Below are 23,207 nucleotides of genomic sequence, written 5' to 3'. Positions count from 1 at the left end.
CTGTGCTCAAAGTAGAGTTACAAAAAGTGAAGATGGAACTTGATGAGACAGCAGCAGAGCTGGAAAGACTAGAAACACACAGTTTCCTTGGGGACTTCATGAATGGTATTGCACACAATTGAGCTATGACTCAAAAACTATATGTGAATGTGACCTTGACAGATTCGAAGAATGTGACATTTTTAATAGCGTGTTGTAACCAGTGGGTACCTTCGTACAAAATAAAACTTCCTGGAACCATAGGTTCAAATCCCAGCAGGGTGTATACACGGTTTATTTTTCTAGAATAACTAACTGCATTTCTTGCAATATATTGTGTCTTTCAAATGAGAGCTTAATAAAAACAGAGATGTGGAGTAGCCATTAAAAAAACCTCTGCACTTTTCATACAATTGGTTAAAAAAAGAGCAAACCCAACTTCTCAATATACTTGCTCAAGATTTCTCTCCCATATTCCAGACTCCTACTGTTATGAAGCATGCTGTGTGATATTTTTGTCACCAAGTATGCAATCTTCTACTTAAAAGGTGGCTTCACTGCAGTAGCACTATGGGACTATATAACTTCCAAGCAATGTAGGATACTTTGCTATATAAATGTAAAAGATTACTACTACTGTGTAAATAGAAGGAAATCATGCTAAAAAGTAGATACTTTACCCTTTTGCTTTTCTTAAATTGATTTGAAGTTTAGAATTTCTAGTTTATTAATAAAATGGCAGAACTAAAAGATATTGTACCATATATACATATATATATATATAATCTTTCAAAAATTTCCCATACATTACACCTAAAAAAGCATACATCTATTTTCAAAAGAGCCATGGTTAAGCCTAAAACCATTTCCAAGTGTTTTACTTGCTAATTTTATGGATTATTATCTCAGGGGAGGGATCATATCTTCAATCTTCCTACATATAAGCCTATGGTCCATAGACAAATGATAACTAAATAATAAGTGACATTCACAAGCTTTCTATGTATGAATGTTAAACAAAATGGTCTCACCTCTATTTCATCCCATTTTAGATCGACAACTTTTTGTCCTGCTTTTGGCTGCCAAGTAGGTAATGTCACAGTTGCTCTTGAACGGGGTAAAACAATGTCAGGTTCCAAGGTTGCTGATACTGGCCTGATTTGTCTTGGTGGCAGTGACTCTGCCCATCCAGAGACTGGAAGGCTGTGAAATGAGCGTTCACAGTTTGTACCTTCATAGCCTTCATTACAAACACAGAGGTAGCCATCACCGTTACTGCTGCAGTTACCATGGTGACAAGGGTTGCTGGCACAAGGATCTGAAACAAACTGAGGAAAAAACCATCTGGGTCAATTACTTCATACTCAAGATTTACTTCTGCATTTTAGAAATGCCATAAAACAGGATTTATTTTTCCAATATTTAGCTTCCACAATACATATTTATGGGTCAAAATTCATCCCTGATATAAATTCAATTATTTCAGAGGATTAAAAAAAAACCCAGAGATTAATATGGTCCATTATTCCGAGGTCAATGAACATAGGTTCATTGATGACAGGCTTACAAAGAGGTAGTAAATAAAACAGTAGCGTCAGTTGTGTTCAAATTATGTAGTTTGCAATTCCTGGGCTCGCAACAATCCACTGCTGGGTCTCTGGTTGGGGGGAAAAGACAAAAGCATTTTATATTCAGGTGGGGCACCACCTGCAGCAGGTTTATTCAGCAACAACAGGCACATTGTGGTAGCAAATCGAAACAATAGCCCCACATCAGGCCTACCTTGCCTCAGGGAGGCAACAGTCTCTAGTCAGCTCCGACCAGAGCTAGGCTTCTCTCATGGAGAGCAGAAGGTCATCCCTCCCTCCCAGTTAGCATCCAGTTGAGCTGTAATCTCCCCTTTTAACCCTTCCCTCTAAGCCCAACATCTATTGCTGGTGTAGCAGGACAGGGCCAACTAAGTCCACAGCAGTTCATTGACTCTTTTCCTGGCTAGTGTGGGGTTCATATACCTCATCATAGTAATCCTCATAGGAAAGTCTGATGGTAACCTCTCCTGGGGATGTTTTCTAAAAGTGAATGCCATTTGGTGTAATCTGGTACATTCCAAAGGCCAAACCAAAGAAACCAACAGTCTCTTTATGAAACAAGATAAAAAGCAATTTCTAGCATGAATAGTTTAGCAGCAAGCAAAGCAGGGACAGGATGACCACCAATATTTATTAAAGAAAAGATTTAATTTCTAAACTTGTATGGATCTGTTTCAGAAAAAAAATAAAGGTGTCTTCCATGCAGATTACAAAACCTAGTTTTATTGATTCAGGAGCTAAGAATGTATTACATGGAAGGGAGGAAAGGTGTTAGGAGAGATTAAATAAAGAAATCTCGGTGTTCTGATCTCCTTTATCTTGTTAAATATAGAAGAAATTCAAGAAAACAGGAAAATTCCACTACATATATCATAAAACTTTTTTTACAACTATTATTTTTATTTGCAAAATTACTTCCCTACCAGAAACACATCATGTTCTCTTTCGGTTTGAAAACTTATTAAAATCAGAATATCCAGTATTAGACCACCCAGCTGATAATCCAAATCCTGCAAAATGAGCAGTGTACTTACACCTGTACCAATATGTCTGAGCAAATGTATCTCAACATCACTGTTTCTTGCAGTTTTGTGGCAATACACAAAATGACAGTTCTAGGGTAGTTCTAATTCCATCTAAGGACTTTTGCTAGTGTTTTACCTATGGGTAAAGTAAAGACTTGAATGTATTCCTCTTATCAATATTTGTTTTTCTTGAATCCATCACAACCTGCACGTCTGTTTCTCTGTATTAATCATTTCTTCAACATCACCATATGTAGCAAAATGCCATGCCAAATCTCTTGGGAAACCAACAATACTTATGGTATAGGATGACAAACAGTTTCAATCAAAGAATAGAATCAACCAGTATACTGGCAACAATTTTTGATTAAGACACAAAACTTACTGGGAAGTTTTTTTGTTTTTCTTTCTTTCTTGTAGAAACTGGCCAGAACAAGAAATCTCTATAATGGGTCAAACCAGGAATATACCTTTTGGAACTCCCAAACCTAGAGATCTGAAATCTGAATCTGAATCTCTTCCTTCCCCAATTTCAAGGTGTTTAGTATCCACTGAGATAGATTCATGCTATGAACTTGGATCCAGATCTAGATTTGGGGGTTCTGTTTACCCCCCGCCCCGTCTCCCAATTTCTGGTTTTAAGGGAATATAGTACTTGTAAAAAAGGTCAGATGGACAGTTATAGAAAAAGAAAAAAAATAATATTGAGCATTTTTCCATCCGTAGATTTCAAAGCCCTTACAACAAATGGGACCTATTGTATTCTCCAACTTAAATATGAGGAAACTGAAGCACAGGAGGTGAAGTGACTTGCCCGAGGTCACACAATAGGTCACTAATTAAGATAGGAATTGAAGTCAGGCCTCCTCCAGATTCCTATTCTAGCAACCCAATCCCCGGATTCCATTGCCTCTTCTGGTAGGTATTGCACCATCAGTAGCAGTAAAAGCTTCCTCATAGCATCTCACTGAAGTATTTCAACCCTTAGCTGAAGGTAAGTTGAATTTGTATGGCACAACTCTGTGATGCTGGCAGACCAGGTGCCAGCTAATGCCAAGGCCCCAGGAAACCAGTCTTGTTTACCTGTGAATTAGCATTATCAACATAGATATTAGATGTAAAGTTGATAAGAATGTGGTTTATTGTTTAGACTTCATAAAATACTTGATGCTGCATGTATTGATCTCACTTATAACCTCTATGGCCCATGGTTTAAAGTTATATTGAGTGTTTGTGTTTGCACTGTAAACCTCTGCAATTCTGTGACTCACCAAACAGGAAATGAAGCATTAATAAAAGGTACAGAACTTATCCTACATACAAGATGGCCCACTGAAGACAAATGGGGTATTTTGCAGCATCAAAGAAGAGAGACCCTGTTGATTGCATTCCTAACTCCCTCCAGGAAGGAGAGACCTACGCATGAATTAATCCTATCAGTGTGGAAGCTGGAGTGGAGGGGATAAAAATCCCTGAAAAGGAGAAACAATCTCTTTCATGCTGTCTGAGGGGCAAAGATTCCTAGACTTAAGCAAAGAGATTCCCATGCTGCTTGGCATGGGTTAGCCCTGACAGACACTTTGAACTGACAGATTATTACAACTATTACCTTTTAAATCACAGATTGAAATTCCTTTGTGTAGATATGCTTGCCTTAACCTGTAAATAATTCTTATGTCTGTTTCCTAGTTAGTTTATTACAGGATTGGCTACAAGCATTGTCTTTGGTGTGAGATCAAAGGTACAATTGATCTGGGATAAGTGACTGGTCTCTTAGAATTGGAAGTAACCTGAATATTGGGTGATCTTTGGTGTAAGTGACTATTTGTCACGTTGTCCTAGGTGGTAAAATAGACTAGAGTGTCCAAGGGCACTGTCTGCGACTCCATTGTAAGACTACTGTAGTACTTTGGGAGTTCATATTTGTTACAAGGTTGGTGAAATTTAGTAACAGTACATACAACCAGTTTGGGGCATCTGCCCTGCTTTATGACAGTTTCCCCTGAAGTTAGCACTCTTGGTCTTGAACCACTCCAGACAAACTCCCTCAGTGATGAAGGCCTCCTTAGTCCCAAGGAAGACCCGATTTTAGTGGGAGACACTCCCATTGTTGATCTACTTGTGGATCTTTATCAGGCCCCTGGTCAGGCTTATTCTTTCTGGAAGCATCATTTCTGGAAGCAACCATTCCCATCAGAACCTGGATTATGGGTTGCTGACCAACTCTGCCCTAGCCTCTTCTGCAGAATTGAGGAATATCTTAACAATTTCGAAGCCATCTACACTGAAATATTATTCTCAGATTTGGGAGAGATTTTCCCTAAGGGCAGTAGAAAGCAAGCCGCCTCTGCATTATCTTTTTATATAATTTATTTCAGACTATTTGCAGTACATAAAGTCTTTCAATCTCTCTGTCTACAGCCAATGTGCATCTGTGTGCCATCTCAGCATACCATCCAACTGATAACTCCACTGTGTTCCATCAGGGACTGTGTCATAAGTAGATAGGTAAGGTAAGGGTTAAGTTTCTTTTACCTGGAAAGGGTAACCAAACACCTGACCAGAGGACCAATCAGAGAACTGGATTGTTTAAAGTCAGGGGCGGGAATGTACTCGGGTTTTTTTGTGTTTCGGCTGTGAGTAAACAAGGTTCTTCTAACTCCATCTTATCTCAAATACCTACCAAAAGTCTGTGTACAAAGGGAAACAAAGTAATTCGGCTATGAGGAGCTTTGTGTTGTATTTACAGATGTGGGATGCTGGGTCTTTGTTGCTTCCTCGGCTGTGAGGGACAAGCTATTTGCTGATTCCAATCTTCTTTATTCAATAGGGGCAGTGAGTAACAAACGGGAACAAGTAAAATCGGTTATGATATGCTTGCTTGTACTTATGTGTGTGATGGCTGGTCTGTTAAATTGGCTATTTTTAAATCAGACTGGTTATTCAGATTTCTTAAGTAGGAGCCTGTATAAATGGTTATGCAGAGTTATTGGCTGTATTGTTCTTTTTCTATATAAGCTTTCTTTTTCAAAACTGTGGAAGTTCTTCTTTTTAGTAAGGCCAAGAAAATTGAAAACTCTGTATCAGGCATCTGTCTCCCTTCACGGTAAAGGCAGCGGGGAAAAGGCCAAGCCAAGCTGTTGGTTATTTTGCATCTCCCATTGTCCTGAGGGAAGAACGCTTATCTCTTGGAGCAGAAGAGAACAGGTATACTGGAGGTCCCCCAGGGGAGGGTTGGGGACACCAGAGAGAGGAAAGGGGGGTCAGGCCCTATCAATTCCTGACCTGGTGGCAGCCTATCAGATCTAAGCTGGAGATTAAGCTTAGAGGACTTCAGGCGAGTACCTTATATCTGAACTCTAAGGTCCAGATTGAGGAATAATACTTGACAGACTGCAGTAAAGGACTGGTGAATTTACCTTCACTAATCCGTGAGTTTGTCCCAATATACGATCTCAACCTGACAAAGTCAATTAATGTGTCCTTTGAGCACTGAACTTCAAGTCACATCAGGCACAAATATGACCCCAGTGAACACTGTTTTCTAGAAAGTTCTTGAACTACAGTGAGATGAAGGTGATTAATTAGCTAATTTTTGTAAAACACTTTGAATGCGTAATGCGTTATACACACATTAAGCATTTTTATTATTGTATCCTGCATGAGGGCTGGAAAGTCCTGGCCGAAGCATGGCATGTCAGCACAATCAGCAGGAAATCTACAAAAGAGTTGTTTCTGTAACTGCCCTACGGGATTACATTTTTACATTTACGGTAAACTGAAGCAATGAAACTCTGCATGCTTTAAACTAATGCAACTGGGGTTTTCAGTTGTTAGAAAACATGGAAAGATTTCGATAAGGTTATGGCCAAACTAACTCTCCATGGGGTTTATACCCTGTGCTGCTCTCATATTACTTGTCTTTCTACAGAAAATTCTGCCAGTTCACTTATTTACAATAATTCTAATACTGATGCACAATTATTGCTTTTGAGAAAAAACTTGTTTTACTTTTCAGTGTATGGAAGGAAAAAACATAACTATTGTTTCTTTTATTTATGTTCAATTGTACCTTTTGTTTCTTGCTAGATGTGCCATGGATCCAAGATACATCATATCCCAACCTCCAGTTGTTTGATAGCTACATTACATTTCACTCCCCAGCATTCCTTTTAGAATATACCAGGATGATTTTAGAGTAAAGGATTTCATACCTGTGTATTTTTTGTAGCACTGAGACTCCAGTACCATTTATGTGAAAAGCAACAGCAGAGTGACAGTAACAAAAGTAATCTGTTTTCCAGGAACTGTGGGAAATAAATAAGAATCTCAACCAACTCAAAACAGATCTGCTCCTTTAGGTCACTACAACCACCACCAAACCATTAGGATTAGTTCTAATCAAATTTCTGTTATTTTGAAGTATTTATTGTGTACATTATGCCTGTTTAAGGAGATACTCTGAAACAGAAGCCTCAATATATTTGGTAGTCGAAACTATGTCCTTCGTTTAATCTCATACTTCAGCTTGTACCTCAGATTCCACCTCTTGGATATCTTGTCATTTCAAACTGAACATGGTCAGAACCAAACTCCTTATCTCCTCTCCAAAATCTTTTCCATTTGTGGTGAGAGACCTCCATATTGAAGCAAAAATAGTATTAATAAATTATTATAATTTATTCTTATGTTAGATCAATACAAACTTGACTGTGCCTTTACTGATTTTTAGGGGATATTTATCATTAGTTTCATACATATAGTGCCTGGAGAAAAAAAATCTTAAGTTTATATTTTTGTTTATTTAATTATATGAAATGTCCAAGCTAAGGAAATTATTACAAATTCTGTTGTCTTTCAATGTGACAAACTCCTCAAGTGTCAAGGAATACACCACCACATTTATTACACCCAGATATGTTCATACAAACCCTAAAATGCAGCTTTTTAAATTCCAGTTTCACTATACTGTTTGCTTTGATGTGCTGTTTTAAAAAATAGTATCACTGTGTGAGAGGTTCGGTCACAGAGACCCCCTTGGGACTGTCACCCGATGTGCTCCAACTACCTCTTGAGCACATTTTCTCTGATGGTTTGGGACTCCAGAACCCTGCCTTGTTGAGCCAGACACGCTAGTTTGCTGCAACACAGACCCAGATCTGGTCCACGCCCCCAAAGCTACAGACTTTAACCAAAAACTGCTCAGCAAGTCACTTATCTCCAGCACCCAGACACCCAGCTCCCAATGGGATCTTTTGCATAAAGCATATTCCAGTTACATTATATTTACACTCATTAGCATATTTCTATAAAACATATGGAGTGCAAAGTCACACACAGTTTATTGAAATTTGTGTTCTGTATAAATATTTAATACGAAGTTTGGACGCAAGTTGTTAATGCTATGATAGGTCGTAACTAAGGAACACTGGGTCAAAAGACAAACAGTGTCTTATTACAGCCCAGGATACTTCTCTAGACTAAAACATCAGTTGGAAAAGACTATTTAATCTCAAACAATAGACCTTAGAAAGGTAGGCCCTGACTTCAAAAGCAATCATGCAGAGGGATGTATTATCAGAATTGTAAACCAGGTGGTAAAACAGATTCTTTTAAAATCACTCTAAAATCTTTATTCTTGAAACTAAGAAAAACATATGTAGTTGAGAAATATTTTTAAGACACCTCTGTTTTCCTGAAATGTTGAGATGGTAAGCCTTTGTGAAATGGGCTTACCATCTTAAATATGATAGTTAAATGCAGATTTCATGTAATTTTCTAATGCCATTGCTATGGAAATGGTAAAATGCTTGGTGTACCAAAATAGGATCTAATGACCTTGATGATTACTAATACAAGAATACTGATGACTAATACAAATAGAATATTTATATTAACTAGGGAATTATTTGGCAACTTTGAGAAACTTGTCACCAAACTCAGAAGAACAAAAATAACCCCTTTAAAAAGTTAAGGAAGGACAACTTCTTGAACAACTATTCCAGGCTGAAGACTCTCTCTAATAATTATTTAATTTGTAAATACTATTTTAAGAACTGAAAAAAGGTGTTTATAATTTTTGAAATCAGAATTTCAAATCCTGTTGAATCCTGATGAAACGGAAGAAATATCTTAGAAAATGGATTAAATGAAGAAAGAGTTAGAACTCTAAGATCATCCGAGACTTACCTGCCACAAAAGACCTGAAGAACTCTGTATAAGCTTTGAAAGCTTGTCTCTTTCACCAACAGAAGGCGGTCCAATAAAAAATACTACCTCACCCACCTTGTCTCATAAAAGAACAAAGGCAATTAGAAGCGTGTTGCATATTAATTAAGCAGCATGTCTATTCAGGAGCTCAAAGTGTAATGAAAGCCATCCCACAAAGACAGAGAGAAATAAAAAGATGACAGCATCAATTTCTAATCTAATCAAGTCTGAAAGAGGTTTTCCTATGATTTCATGAAATTGGAGGAGGGGGTATAAAAACTTGGAAGTGATTCTCCAGCAGCACTCACTCTACATCTCTTCTCAACTTCACAATATCCAACACAGCTCATCCTGTCTATCTCCACAAGCAAGCTGCAACAGAAGACAGCTAAGAAGAAAAAGAGATCAGCAATACAGTGGTAGCAAAAAGCAATCACATGACATTACCAAGACCTCAACATGGTGAGATGAAAGTAGCTAAAAGTACTGCTGAGGGATTCGATTTAAAAAGTCTTATAATGATTTTACTGGAATACTAAAATGCTATTGAAACTTAAGACATTAACAGTATCCCCTGCTAACACAATCATTTAGGCCCCGTATTCCTGGACAGAAGATGGGCTAAACTTTGGTAAACAGAGAAATAGTGGGAATTGCTCTTCACTGGCCAAAGGGAACTGCAGCACCAAGGACAGCTCAGTGCTGGCAGGAACCAGAGGCGTAAGGAAGAGATCCTGGCTGGCTGCTGGGCCTGAACATAGTAAAGGTGAAGCTCTGGTGAAAGCTGGGGCTGTGGAAAAATGGGCCCAGGGAACTGAAAGCAGTTTCATTAACAGGACACAGCATAACAGGACATAGCTACTGCTCTTAGGGTCCCAGACTAGTGGGCAGGCCCAGGTCCTCCCTCCTATATGCCACTGGGGAAATGGCCTATAATTAGACAGCAATAAGCCCCCAGAAGGGGACCTGAACTGCTTAGTGGCTTAGATGGAGAGCTGGTGCCAGAACAGACCAGAGAGGAAAAAACCATTGCCTCCAGGGAGAAAATCCTGGGGGTTCGCCTTGATACTAGGACCAGGACTGTTTAAAGACTGGAGACACACCTGACTAGAAGGGGCACTAGCAAGAGGTGGGTGTGACACTGTTACAAACTGATTTAAATATTTTCTTTGATTTCACAGAATTTAGTTAAGACCTTTACCCATTTATAACTATTTGTTATCCTTGATAAACCAAACAAGACTCACCTTCCCTTAAACACATCGATAAACAGTTGTAGACTCACCTTCTTTTACCCATCGATAAACAGTTGTAGTTATCAACGATATACTAAGATTGGATTCATAACAATTTTGGGAAATAAGATCTTAGTGTTAATTTACCAAGAAAAAAAGTACTCCCAGGCATTTCACTCTGTTAAAAGCTCTTGAGTAAGAATCTTTTCAGTACACTTCTCTGTGAAGTAACCAGTTTTTAGCATTTGTGTTCTGTTTTGTTTACTATTTTCTTTTCCTTTCTTTAAAAATAAAACAGTCATGGTTAAAAACTGTAATTATTTTGCTTGATTTTAATTGTGGTCTCTCCTAAAGTATGTAAAAGAATCCCTGAGACTAAAATAGTGGGAGTCACATCTCTGAACAGGCAATAAGAGAAACAAATAGTAAGAGCATTTCTTGTTTCTTTAGAGTAATGTTTTTAGTAATTTTGGGGAAAAACTACTTGATGCTCAACAACTTCAGTTACCTCTTTTACGCCATACAATTTGTTCCTCTTCTATCACTGTCAACTACACCACCATCTTCTCCATCCATCATGCCAACAGCCTGGAGCACCTCTTCCTCTTTTTCCCCACACATCTGCACCATTTCTAAGTCTTATTACTCAACATATCCAAGATCCATCCATTTCTTTCTATCCATGTAGCCCTCTCTCTCATTCAGGTCCTTAATTATGGCAAATCTTCCTCTCTGGTGTCCCAGACACATAGTCCCCTTCCACCCATATAAAATTCTGTCTCTAAATTCATCATTTCTATTCATTTGATCATCAATCCCAACTGCCTTCGCCCATGTCAGATTTTGACACAATGGCCTCTGTTCCTTCCTTCATGCTGCCCCCTATGCATGTCATGGTCTCCCTAATCTCATCCATAAGGCCCTTACCATGTTCACATTTAAGTTTCTTTTAAAGAACTCTGCTGGGCTGCTATAGTAAATCTTGTTGATTTACATATCAATTTGATCTATTTTTGTTCCTTTTCCCAGATCTCTGTCCTTAGACTGCGAGCTCTTCAGAGCAGGTACTTAATTGTTAGGAAAACATCAAGTGGACACTACTTCAAAACAAACTACTAAACCTCACGGAGGTACTTTTACACAGCAGAGATGCGTATACTATTCTACCACAAAACTGAATTTCCATTTCTCCTTTGGATCTAGCAGCAGGCTGATCTTGGTTTCCCATAAATCCAAATTCCCACCATACTGATTCAGGATGGATGATCTAATGGGGAGCAAAGTTGTTTCATTTGACTCCCTACTTTCATAGCCTTCCCCACTTCTCAAATTCCTATATGACCATATGCAAGAATTGGATTAGCTTCGTATCAGAACTCTCCCATCACTTGTACTCCATCCCCAAAGGATTTAAAACAGACATCACTGTTCTAAGAAGCAGGCAGCATTACAACATGTGGAAAGAGAACAAACAAGAGTGTGTAGAGAGCGGACTGTTGCACAATGAAGGCATGGGAGCAGCCCATAATTGGGACCACACAGAAAGAGAAGGGAGAACAGAAGAAGAAGAGAAGAGACCACTGAGCCAAGACAGGAGAGGAGAAAGAAATGGACTGATAATGAAGGGACAGAAGGTGAAGACAGATGGTCATAGGTAAGGAAGAAGAAATAGATTTTACAGAAAGAAAACAATAGCCGAAACCCACTAGGTGAATTTATTTTTTAACTGTTCAGAAGAAAAAGTTATAAGATGATTTAAAAGCAGTTCCCAAACACACTCTTCAGTTCTATGTTTTGAAAGTACTACTCTCAATTTTTTTAGTTTCTATATGATTTAGCAACAGGCAGCATCATTGCTGCTGCTCTGGGCAATATTAACCGATTGCCACCAGAGTGGCTATTGAGCTGTAAGAGCACAGGAGGTATCTGACTGGCAGGGAGCAGATGGCTTATTAGAATGTAAGTCATTGCATTCTGCTTACAGCTGCTTGGTTGGTAACGTTGGTATTACTCAGTGTAGATGTAACTGCCAGTGGGCTAGCAGCAACAGTGCTGCCCATACTATAACACTTAAACTAAAATGTTTCTCAGTAAGGCAAACTGAAAACAACATCTGATCAGTGCCTTAATAGGTACAAGCACCTCTCTCCATGGTTTATTTCTTTTAAAGTAAATTCTGTAGAGCCTATCATTTCTCATCTCCCATTGCTACTCACTTCACCACATGCATTTTGCTTTGCCATTTATCTCCTTCTCCCACTCTCACATATTGGTTTCTCCTCCTCCCTCCAACCTACATTTAAAATGACACATCTCTTCCTGTATGCAGCATTGTTGTAGCTGTGTCGATCCCAAAATATTAGAGACACAAGCTAGGTGAAGTAATATCTTTTATCAGAACAACTTCTATTGGTAAGACACGCTTTCAAGCTTACTTTGACCTCTTGTTTTTCCTGAAGAGCTCTGTGTAAGCTCAAAAGCTTGCCTCTCTCACCAACAGCTGATCCAATAAAAGATATTACCTCATCCACCTTATCCCTCTTCCTGTTCATACAACTTCCTTGCTCTCCTTCAAATCCATCCCCCAAGTCCACTTCTTTCACATTGGCCTTTATCAGTCACTCCAATCCCTGTGCTACCTACTCTTGCTCTATGTCAGGGTCTTTATGGAAATACCAGATATTTATCAAGTGAATCATACAAAAAGACATTGTACCAGATCCTCAGCTGCCGTAAATTGTTACAGATCGACTAAAATTGAATGAACGATACCAATTTATGCCATCTGACAATCTGGCCCATTTTTTAATTTGTTTTAACCTGTCTCCACTCTCTTCTTTTGTGCGTTATCTTTATGCTCTATTTTTTCAAATTCAGGCCCTATTCTTGCTAATTCTTAAGCTTGTGCTTAAATGCTTTGCATGTTTGGGCACTACACTCTAAGCTCTTTCAAAAGGGACCATGACCTTTCAGTAAAGCACCAAGGAAAGTTATCACAAAGGCAATAATGTTTAAGAATAAGAACAACAATGAACACTTATTAATACAATATACTGTCACCAGTTGTGGTTTAACTTAGTATATGGCCTAGCTGCTTGTCTCATTTACGTGTATACTCCAAACACGCACTACAAGAACACAAAATGCTCCAGATTATAATTTCCCTACATTAGCCTGCAAAACGTCTGCAATTTCTCAGCACCATGGCAGAGAGATAAGTAAACTGAATGCTAAAAATATCCAGTTTTGTTGTATAAATCATAGACTAACAAACAACAAGTGTTGGGGTTCTAAAAAGAAAATAGGAAATAACTGAAACAAAATCAAATCCAAAATATCTCAGTCATTTCGTTAATATTAATAGTATATAGTAGCTTAGTAACCAGTGCAGCAGCATAGATGTGATAATCAGAAAGGACATCAAATATTATCACATAATGACCACAAAGTCTAAATTTAGTGTGTGCACTTACATTCAGAATCTTAATGTCAGGTAGAATGTGCTATACAGTTAAATGGATATTAAGACATCTGTTAGCTCATCCAACAAAGAAACATATAAACTAGCTGAACTTGAGAAATTTTTTCCCTATTTGAACAGAAGAATAGAAAGACAACAACACTGCTAGAGCTGCCAATAATGGATTTTTTGGTTTGCTGGCAACTCTGAGAATTTTTTTTTTTTTTAAAGTTCTGTTTCAGGTCAAACTGAACACAAAATTTGTCAGCAAATAGAAAAGTTGAAGAAATTTCGAGTCAGGCGTCCTACATTCAAGACAAGCTCCCTAACCACAAATTTATGGAGTCATTCTCACTTGCTTTCCCCACATCAATGACTAATCTTTATCATTTACAGTGGCAATTCATAGTCAGAAAGTTGGGACTGGGCAATAGGGGATGGATCACTCAGTGATTGTCCTGTTCTGTTCATTCCCTCTGAAGCATCTGGCACTGGCCACTGTCAGAAGACAATATACTGGGCCAGATGGACCACTGGTCTGACCCAGCATGGCCATTCCTATGTTCCTACTTAATATTCCATAAAGTAACTGAAGTTGGTTAGATGTTCAAAATGTTAAAGTAGGTACTGGTGGAAATGGAGTGGGGCAGAGATCAGGTGAGGTAGTCAAAAGTGCATGACAAATTCACTTATCACAGGGCTCAATTTATATATGTGCGTGCATATTATACTCCATTTTATGATCTATACCTATATATCACATGAGGTAGTAATACATCAGATGGCAGAGCCAGACCCTGATTCTCCATTACAATATGCACTATGGAGTTAAAATCAGAGCAAGCTCTGCATGCATAGCAGGCAATAGAGAACTGCACTGCACATAAAACATACACCATCTGGATCACAGAAGAAAATTTTTAACTTCACAATGTATCTCTGTTCTGCAGGATAACATTGCTCAATGAATTTTTAAAATCTGTATTTAATTTATCTAGAACCATCAATAACTCTAGCGTGAATTATGATGAACAGATAGGCATTAGCTTTTTTGCTTCTCCCTCCCCTTCAAATTAAAATAAAAGCAGTAGCTCTCTGGGGTCACTTCCTAGATCATTATCAAGCAAAACGTTTCTTACATATGAAACTCCTGAGAGGAAAGGGTAGCAGGTTGGAGCAAAGCCTTCACCCATTTCTGTTTTATAGTTTGTCAATTAATTTTTTAAGAGTGTGCCCAGTGTCAGGAATCAATACAGTTGAAAGAAACCTCCTAATTGCTTCTCCCTTTAGGGTGCTGAAGATTTAAAAAACAAAAACAAAAAATGTGGGGAAATGAGAGGTGAACAAAGCTCTGTTAAGAAGTCTTTATGAACAACTTTGCATGTTCCATTTGCTTGGTTTGCTAATTTGAGCCACAAGGAAGCAATATGATCTTCCTCCCAGCAGAGGTTGAGACCATTCCCTCCATTCTTCCCCCCATAATTTTAAATTATCATTCACATTTTAAAGACCATCTTTGATTAACCAATCAGTATTTAACACCATCCTAATTTAATTTAATCTTCCTAGACACATTCAAAATGTTTAATTTGTTACTGACAAGCCTAAAACAGAGACAGTGAAATAATTTCAAATGGTAACAAAGGGCAAAAGATAATTTTTCCTTAGGTCCGTTTACCGGTTTAGCATATTGTACAGAGAAAATAATCTGTAGTGTTTTGTCACGCACAGCATTTCAGATTACCTTCAGTGATGGATCAGACTATTCTGTTCAATCTCAGCCACTTTTTATTTCTTCATATACTGTAGAGCAGGGATCAGCAACCTTTCAGAAGTGGCATGCCGAGTCTTCATTTATTCACTCTAATTAAGGTTTTGCGTGCCAGTAATATATTTTAATGTTTTTAGGTCTCTTTCTATAAGTCTATAACATATAACTAAACTATTGTTGTATATAAAGTAAATAAGGTTTTTAAAATGATTAAGAAGCTTCATTTAAAATTAAATTAAAATGCAGAGCCCCCCAGATCAGTGGCCAGGACTCAGGCAGAGTGAGTGCTGCTGAAAACCAGCTCGCGTGCCGTCTTCGGCACGTGTGCCATAGGTTGCCTACCCCTGCTATAGAGCAATAATGTTTCTACTACCAGGGGAATTCTGCACCAAAAAAATTCCGCACACAATATTTTAAAATTCTGCAAAATTCTATATATTTTATTTGTCAAAATAACACACTATAACTATGCCAGTTTCAATTATTTTGGTAATTTATTTCAAAATAACTGTCAGCAAGCATGTCTGTAACAATACAGACAACAAAAAAGATTCCCCCAAGAGCAGAGAGTTAAAGAAACCCCTATGACAACCCAGTTCCTATTTCTCTGTTATGCTCTTGTTGGGTGCCCTAGTCTGGGAGCGTCACAGATGGGCACATCTTGGGGGAAAACTCTGCCCCTCTGGCCTTTCAGTCTATTCTCATATTTTTGCCCTGCCCCTGTATGATTACCATATTTTAAGTTCCCAAATAGAGGACACTGCCAGGTGGAGGTGGAGAGGGGTACAGTTGGGGGATGCTGGAGGGGTGTGTCTACTGAGAAGGGATATTTGGGAGGGGCTGTGGGCCCCCCCAGCTCGGATGCCTGCATCGCTTTCCCGTCTCCCCCAGAATCCAGCTGCAGGCATCGCTCCATTAGTTCCACCAGGCAGAGATGACCTATACCTGCTGATAGAGGGGGGCACAATTTAAAGGTTCAGCTGCCCCCAGAACAGTTTGAGTCATGTCATGCTACTCCCTTGCAAGCCCCCCCCTTTACCCTCAGTCTCCCCTCCCAGAAAGCAGCAACTCCTCCGTGCAGCTTCCAGCTGTTGCTCCTGCCTCTCCCTGAAGTGCACAGCTTGGTGGCTCCAGCACCTGCCACTCAGGGAGGGGGTCTATTCACACCATGTGACCCAATGCAGGCGCATTGTGAGCTGGGCTCTGCTGTGTCCAGCAACCCCCAGTGGCAGCCAACAGCTCTGCAGCACCAGTTCTGCAGAAAAAAATGAAATTATGCACAGAACATTAATTCTGCACCAATTCTGTATTGCACAGTGCTGCAGAATTCCTTCTGGAGTATATTTCACACTTAGTGAATCTCACCTAATATTCCATAAACAAAAAAGCATCATTAAAAAAGGTTCAAAGTTTGGCTAAGTATGACACCTCCTGTCTCCAGCACAAACTGTAACCAATAAGGACATATCATGTTATGGGTCTTCTCGTAAACATTTCCTAAAGCCCAGACAGCAAAATTTCACTCAAAGTGACAGATTCCGCCTCCTCACAAGTAACTTCCTTCGACTTCCAACTGATAAGTAAACACAAAACATTAATCTCCCTTGCAGTACAACAAAAATCTTCAACTACAACCCAGTGCTTCCCACACAAACACATGAAACACCACACACGTAATCTGTGCACATACATAAACCCTGAATACTTAGGGATTTGGTTGCTAGTAGTAGTTAGATCTATGTAATCACACCATTCTAGTGGAAAGAGAGATATGCACAAAAACAAATCACATTTTTCTTCCATCCCACACTATTGGTCAGTGCCTTGTGTAAAAAGTAAGATTATTGATAAAAAAAAAAAGTAGCAAAGAATCCTGTGGCACCTTATAGACTAACAGAACGTGAGCTTTCGTGAGTGAATACCCACTTCGTCGGATGCATGTAGTGGAAATTTCCAGGGGCAGGTATATATATGCAAGCAAGCTAGAGATAATGAGGTTAGTTCAATCAGGGAGGATGAGGCCGTGTTCTAGCAGTTGAGGTGTGAAAACCAGGGGAGGAGAAACTGGTTTTGTAGTTGGCAAGCCATTCACAGTCTTTGTTTAATCCTGAGCTGATGGTGTCAAATTTGCAGATGAACTGAAGCTCAGCAGTTTCTCTTTGAAGTCTGGTCCTGAAGTTTTTTTGCTGATCCAGACAAACACGGCTACCCCTCTGATATTTGATAAAAAAAATTATTTTCACTAATGGTCTGAAATGTTCTCATCTTCTCTCAGTTAATTAATTTTGTAATTCATCTCTTCCAACCAGCAGACTAGAACATCAAGAGTCCACAAAACAGGCAAAGTAGAAATCAAGGTACCTCTAGGTCTCTCAAAATATTTGTTCTTAGGTTCAGGGTTAAAAGGCCCACATTGCTGGGCAGACAAAGAGTTAACCTTATTTTGCAATTCCAAAAAGTCAGGCAAAGACAAAGTACCATTTTTGGGCTGCTCTTGATATTATTGTGATTTCCTTACTCTCCCTCCAACAACTTTGTCTATCCTAGGAGAGAGCTTCTTGAACAAGGGGATACAGCGGCACCAGAATAAACAGATAGCAGATTTGAGGACATTAGCTTTGACAAAACTTTGGAAAGCCAGAAAATAAAATAAAATCCACAACTCCCAAAAATTAGAGCTGATTAGTGAGAGGGTTTAATTAATAGTAATGCGTTGGTTGTTGTCATTATTAAAATCTTTTGACGTTCACAACACGGTGTGAAACAGTGTTATGCAGTGAAATGGGGGAAGAGGCAGCAAGTCTGACAACTGCCACAGTCATTGATGAATTAGTTAGACAACACACTGATTGCCTATACTGAAGATAACCAAGTTAGTCTATGTACCTGTGAAAGTCCATTAATCCTCAGAGAGAGAAAAAATGGATGCAACATCTGCTATTTAATTATCTGCTTCTGCATTTTATAGTGATCATCTGACTGCTAGTTTTCATAATCTACTCATTGTATATATTGGTACAGTCAGCAGTTGCAGTACCTAACTGACAAAGCAGAGCTAAACATTGCAAGATTTCAGCCAATTAATATTTCATATGCCTGCACCACTGTAATTTTCAATATATTCTTCACTATAAAGTTTTAAGACAGATGCACACCAAGGTGACCTTGATATTGCAATTATAGTTTTTCCAGAGCAAACAGGACATTAATACAGCTACAGTACAAATACTGAGTCTCTTAAGAATCACATTCAGTTATGCAGACTGGGTTCTCTGTATACCAGTTAATTCATTTTTAAGATTTTATTTTAGTGTGCATGCACTAAATGCTGCAGTTTATCCTACATTAGACAGACATTTAAACAAGTAAAAGGTGGTGACACAAATCTGTTGTCTTTTTCTGCATACTCCACAGGGGTGGCTATAGGGATTTTGCCACCCCAAGCACGGAAGGCAGGCTGCCTCCGGCGGTTTGCCTGCGGAGGGTCTGCTGGCCCCGCGACTTCGGCAGACCTCCCGCAGGCGGTTTGCCTGTGGGAGGTCCACCGAAGCCGCGGGACCAGCGGACCCTCCGCAGGCAAGCCGCCAAAGGCAGCCTGGCTGCCACCCTCATGGCGACCGGCAGAGCTCCCCCTGTGGCTTGCCGCCCCAAGTATGTGCTTGGTGTGCTGGGGCCTGGAGCTGCCCCTGATACTCCAGTTCATCACCTTTTTGGAATTTTCTATTTGTTCTGCATAAAGGCAGTCAACAGAACTTCCAGAGAGCTTTTAAAATAAAATAAAATTAAATTAAATTAAAAAAGAAGTCTACAAGGCGGACTGTAATTGACCTGCTGAAATGCTATGAAAAAGCTGCCCTCCAGCAGAGACAGGTTTAGCACAATCCTATTAGATGATCCACGGCAAAGCTACCTTTCAGCTCACTTTGTAGAAATGCTGCCTACTATCACAAACAACAAAAAGCCAGTTTGTCTCTTGGCTGCAGTAACATACAGCACACACAGAGCAAGTCCAGCCATCAGAACAGAGATTTTCCTAATTGCTTATGCACGCTCTATCTAATGTCTGCCAACTTGTTAGCAGACAACAGCTGCCACCAAAATTTCAAAGATTATTACTCTTATTTAGTATTTTTTCCAGCAGCACTCAACATGCAAGGCACTTTTCAAATGTTAAAGATGGCACAGTCCTACCTGAAAGAGAATTCAGTTTAAAAAAAGAGAGACACAGACAGACAGGATAAGGGAAAGGGCAAACACTGGGTACTATGTATTAAATAAATACAATTTGTGTTGTTATTTTTGTAAAATACATAGATTAAATCCAAATATTTCAACCCAACCGTAACAAGCCAGTTGATTTCTTGAAGCTACATAGAAGACGTGGGTTTTAGGAGAGATGAATGATCAAGCAGAGGGCAGCGTCCTTACAAACCAAGTGGGGAAGGGAATTCCATAGGCTGTGTGGAAGCAGATAAATGGGACTTCAAGCTTACATCACTTGTAGAGCTGTGGAGACCAGACATTTTAATTTTTGCTATAGACAATGAATTAAAAAATTAATGATTCCTGAAAACTCTAAAAAAAAGAATATTACTGGATTACAAACTTGACTATTGCCTTAAATGTCAACTGTTTAAAAAAATGAATAAGACGACTTGCTGGAACTAGCAAATTTTTCCTATGAGCTACTCTAAAGTATTACTGTATAGTTGATGTTCATAAATTTCAAGAGCAACAAATGGAAACAGATTTAAATCTTCCACATATCAGTGGTGCTACAGAATATCTACAGATGTGATCTCCTGAAGAAATGGCTAAGTTACGTTCCAGCTATTATTTAAACTTAGCCTGATTCCATCCCTCGCACAGTGAAATCTTGAATCCCATTCTATTAGACTATTAAATATTAACATAAAACAGGAAATGAAAGAAAAGTAAGATAGAGAACAGAGACAAAAATTCAGATATTCCAAATCATACACACACAAGAATTTTTAGATGTTAAGCATATCAATCCAAATACTTTGGTTCTATTTTGAGGAAAGACTGTCTTATGTTTAAGGTACTGGACAGGGACTCTGAAGATCTGTGTTCAATTTCTGGCTCAGTCACAGACATTCTATGGGATCTTACACAAGTCAAAATCTCTCCGTGCTTCAGTTCCTCTTCTGTTAAATTCTGGATATCAAATATTTCCTTTCTTCCACCTTTATTAGTCTTGTCTATTTAGATTAGATCGTCTAATTAGATTGTAAGTTATTCAGGGCAGAAGGCATCTCTAACTGTGTGTTTGGATGGTGCTCATGATAATGGGGCCCTAGCCTCTAGGTGCTACTGAAATACAAAAAGAATAATAGTAATACAATCTTAGTATAGAAAAGCTAAATCTGTACCTTTTGTGCACACAAAGATTTCCTTTGAATGGCACACAAATACTGAGCATTCAGGAAATACAGACATTCCAAGAAGTCCTAGGAATAAAAAGTTCATTCTAGAGATGTTTTTAAGTTATCTTGTTTTAAATTAATGGCGTGTGACAATGGAAGAATATGAATATATAAAGTTTTCGTGGTATGCTCTTAACTAAAATAGCAAGTGACTGAAAAAAATCAGTAATGGTTGGAGAGCATAATAATCATTTAGCTGTCACCGAATGCAAGAGAGGTAGGAGGAGCAGCTACCACAGATGACGTATGGGAGGTTTAGGAGTGAGATAGGAAATACAGGTATGATTCTCTTTATAGCTCAAGATATAAAAGAATATGAAAATTACAGTGCCACCACAGCATAGACAGAACTACACCATGAAATGCAGAGGCAACAAATGATCGCGTGTCTCGGATTTCTTTACATAAATTGTTTAAGGTTCCCTGAGACTTAAATATAAATAGCACTGCTTGGTGTGCCTCTTAGGGGCTATAGCGCTAAAAATAGTTGTGTAGCCATTGAAGCTTGGGCCTGGTAGGGTGGTGGACTTTAGAGCCTAAGCTCCAGCTTGACCCGTAACTTAAAAGCATAGTTTACACAACTATTTTTAGCACTCTAGCATGAGGCCAAGTCCATTGAACCACAGTCAGGAGCTTGCTGCTGCAGGCTGCCGCTGACTATGTAGACAGTGTGCCAGAGAGACTCCCTGGCAGAGACTCCCATGCTCTAGGCAAATAACTCTTACCTCAGACCTGATAAACTCACTACACCAAATACATTTTACAGGATATTTATCTTTAAAGAGTATCACGTAAGATACCGACAGAAAGCTTGTAACTGGTCAAGATTCATAATTATTCCAAGATGTACGTACAGATAAATTCAAGGAATAATGTATTTATATTTAAAGCATGGTTTATGGACTTGGAGTAAAAATCAGTCTCTGTGATGGCCCATTCATGTAGGTGGGAGTTGTCACCCTGCCTTGTTTAGCTGGCAATGCAATGTAAGGCTCAATTGCTTAACCTTGCTCAATCCCAAGACTTTCAGTGAAAAACCATCAGGGATAACTGCAAACAATCGAAATCACTTGAAGGTTAAAAAAAAAAAAAAAAGGAAAAAGATGGAGTTCACCCTCTCTATGAACAGAAACAAAAGACTGTTTCAGTGTAACACAGGAGAGGGAGAAAGACCCCGAGTCCTTTCACAAGGAGCTCTCTGGAGGAGGGATGTGTTCTCATGAAAAATTGGATTCTTGTTCTTGAGAAGTCAGAAAGTTCTAGAAGAGACTGAACCGGGGGGTGGAGGAAATCTACTTTATTAGATAGAAAAGATAATTATTAATAACCGCAGACCCCGGATCATGCTTTATGATTTATTTTGTTTGCAACCATTTGATTCCACCACTTTCTCCTGTTTCTAGTAGCATCTCTATTCTTTCTTAAATAAACCAACTTATGTTTTATTGTAAGTGCTCACAAGTGCTGTGGGATTTATAGGACCAGTGGCTCCATGTAAAACTAGTAAACTGAGGCACATTTCTCCTTTGGGGGCAGAGGATCTGGGAAGTCTATGAGTAGCCAGTGTCAGGGGCTACATATCACAGGGGAACAATTCAAGGGGACTCAGGACTGGGGTGCACCTATTGTTAACCTGTGAAGGGCTGGCATAGCCCAGAGGAGAATGCTTGTGTACCTGAAAGGCTGGTGGTGTCAGAGAAGTGGAGGCAGAGGGTAACAAAGCGACTTACAATCCTAGGTTCTCCCAAAACTGTCACACTTACCCTATATGTAAAAGCACAGCTCCCACTGAACTCAGTTGCAATTGTGAAGTCTCAGCACTTCTGTGAATCAGACCCCAGGTCTCTCACATTCAGTACCCATAAAATGAAGAACACAGTGTTCACCTGTGAAAGCCTTGGTTTATATGACTTGCCCAGGATCAAACAGGAACACTGAGTCAGGGACAGAATCCAATTCTGTAAGTTGGCACCAACTGCCTTACCAGTGAGACTATCCTCTCTTTTCCTGCAGTTCCCGACCTCTTTAACCACACATATTGCAACTTATGCTACAAACAAGGCAAGGATCCTAAAGACGACAGCCTCATTCACTAAAACCTAAATTCACTCCCCTAAGAACAGTCCACCCTCTGCACTGCATGAGGTAGGGATTCTGCAGAAGAAAATAGCATGTTGTATACTAAAAGAGTGTATCATAATGTGGACACAGAGGCAACCTGAAGCCTGGCCTTTGAAATTTTAACACTCAATGTAGGGAAAGGGGTGTTTATTTGGGATTTTTTTTTTAATGTAAATGCCTGGCTTGTAAAAATGTTTCAAAATCGAAAAACCAAAAATATCAAATGGAACAATATTGACCCCTGTCATAAATAGATAGCTAAGGGTTAATGTTTCTTTTACCTGTAAAGGGTTAACAAAGGGAACCAAACACCTGACCAGAGGACCAATCAGGAAACTGGATTTTTCAAAGTCAGGGAGGGAATTTTTGG

The 23,207-nt window shown here is 39.1% G+C and overlaps 1 protein-coding gene across 1 annotated transcript in view; it reads right to left on the bottom strand.

Annotated features, from left to right (window-relative positions):
- Positions 1-23,207, bottom strand: part of DNER (delta/notch like EGF repeat containing) — a 298,336-nt gene that overhangs the window by 151,865 nt on the left and 123,264 nt on the right. The window contains 1 exon segment of the mRNA XM_075068501.1: positions 1,011-1,307. Within this exon segment, the coding sequence (XP_074924602.1) occupies positions 1,011-1,307 (297 nt within the window).

Source organism: Chelonoidis abingdonii, chromosome 8 (genome assembly GCF_003597395.2).
Source record: "Chelonoidis abingdonii isolate Lonesome George chromosome 8, CheloAbing_2.0, whole genome shotgun sequence".
Lineage (NCBI taxonomy): Eukaryota > Metazoa > Chordata > Testudines > Testudinidae > Chelonoidis > Chelonoidis abingdonii.
The sequence above is the reverse complement of the archived record's forward strand: the minus strand, read 5'-3'. Positions and strand labels throughout refer to the sequence as shown.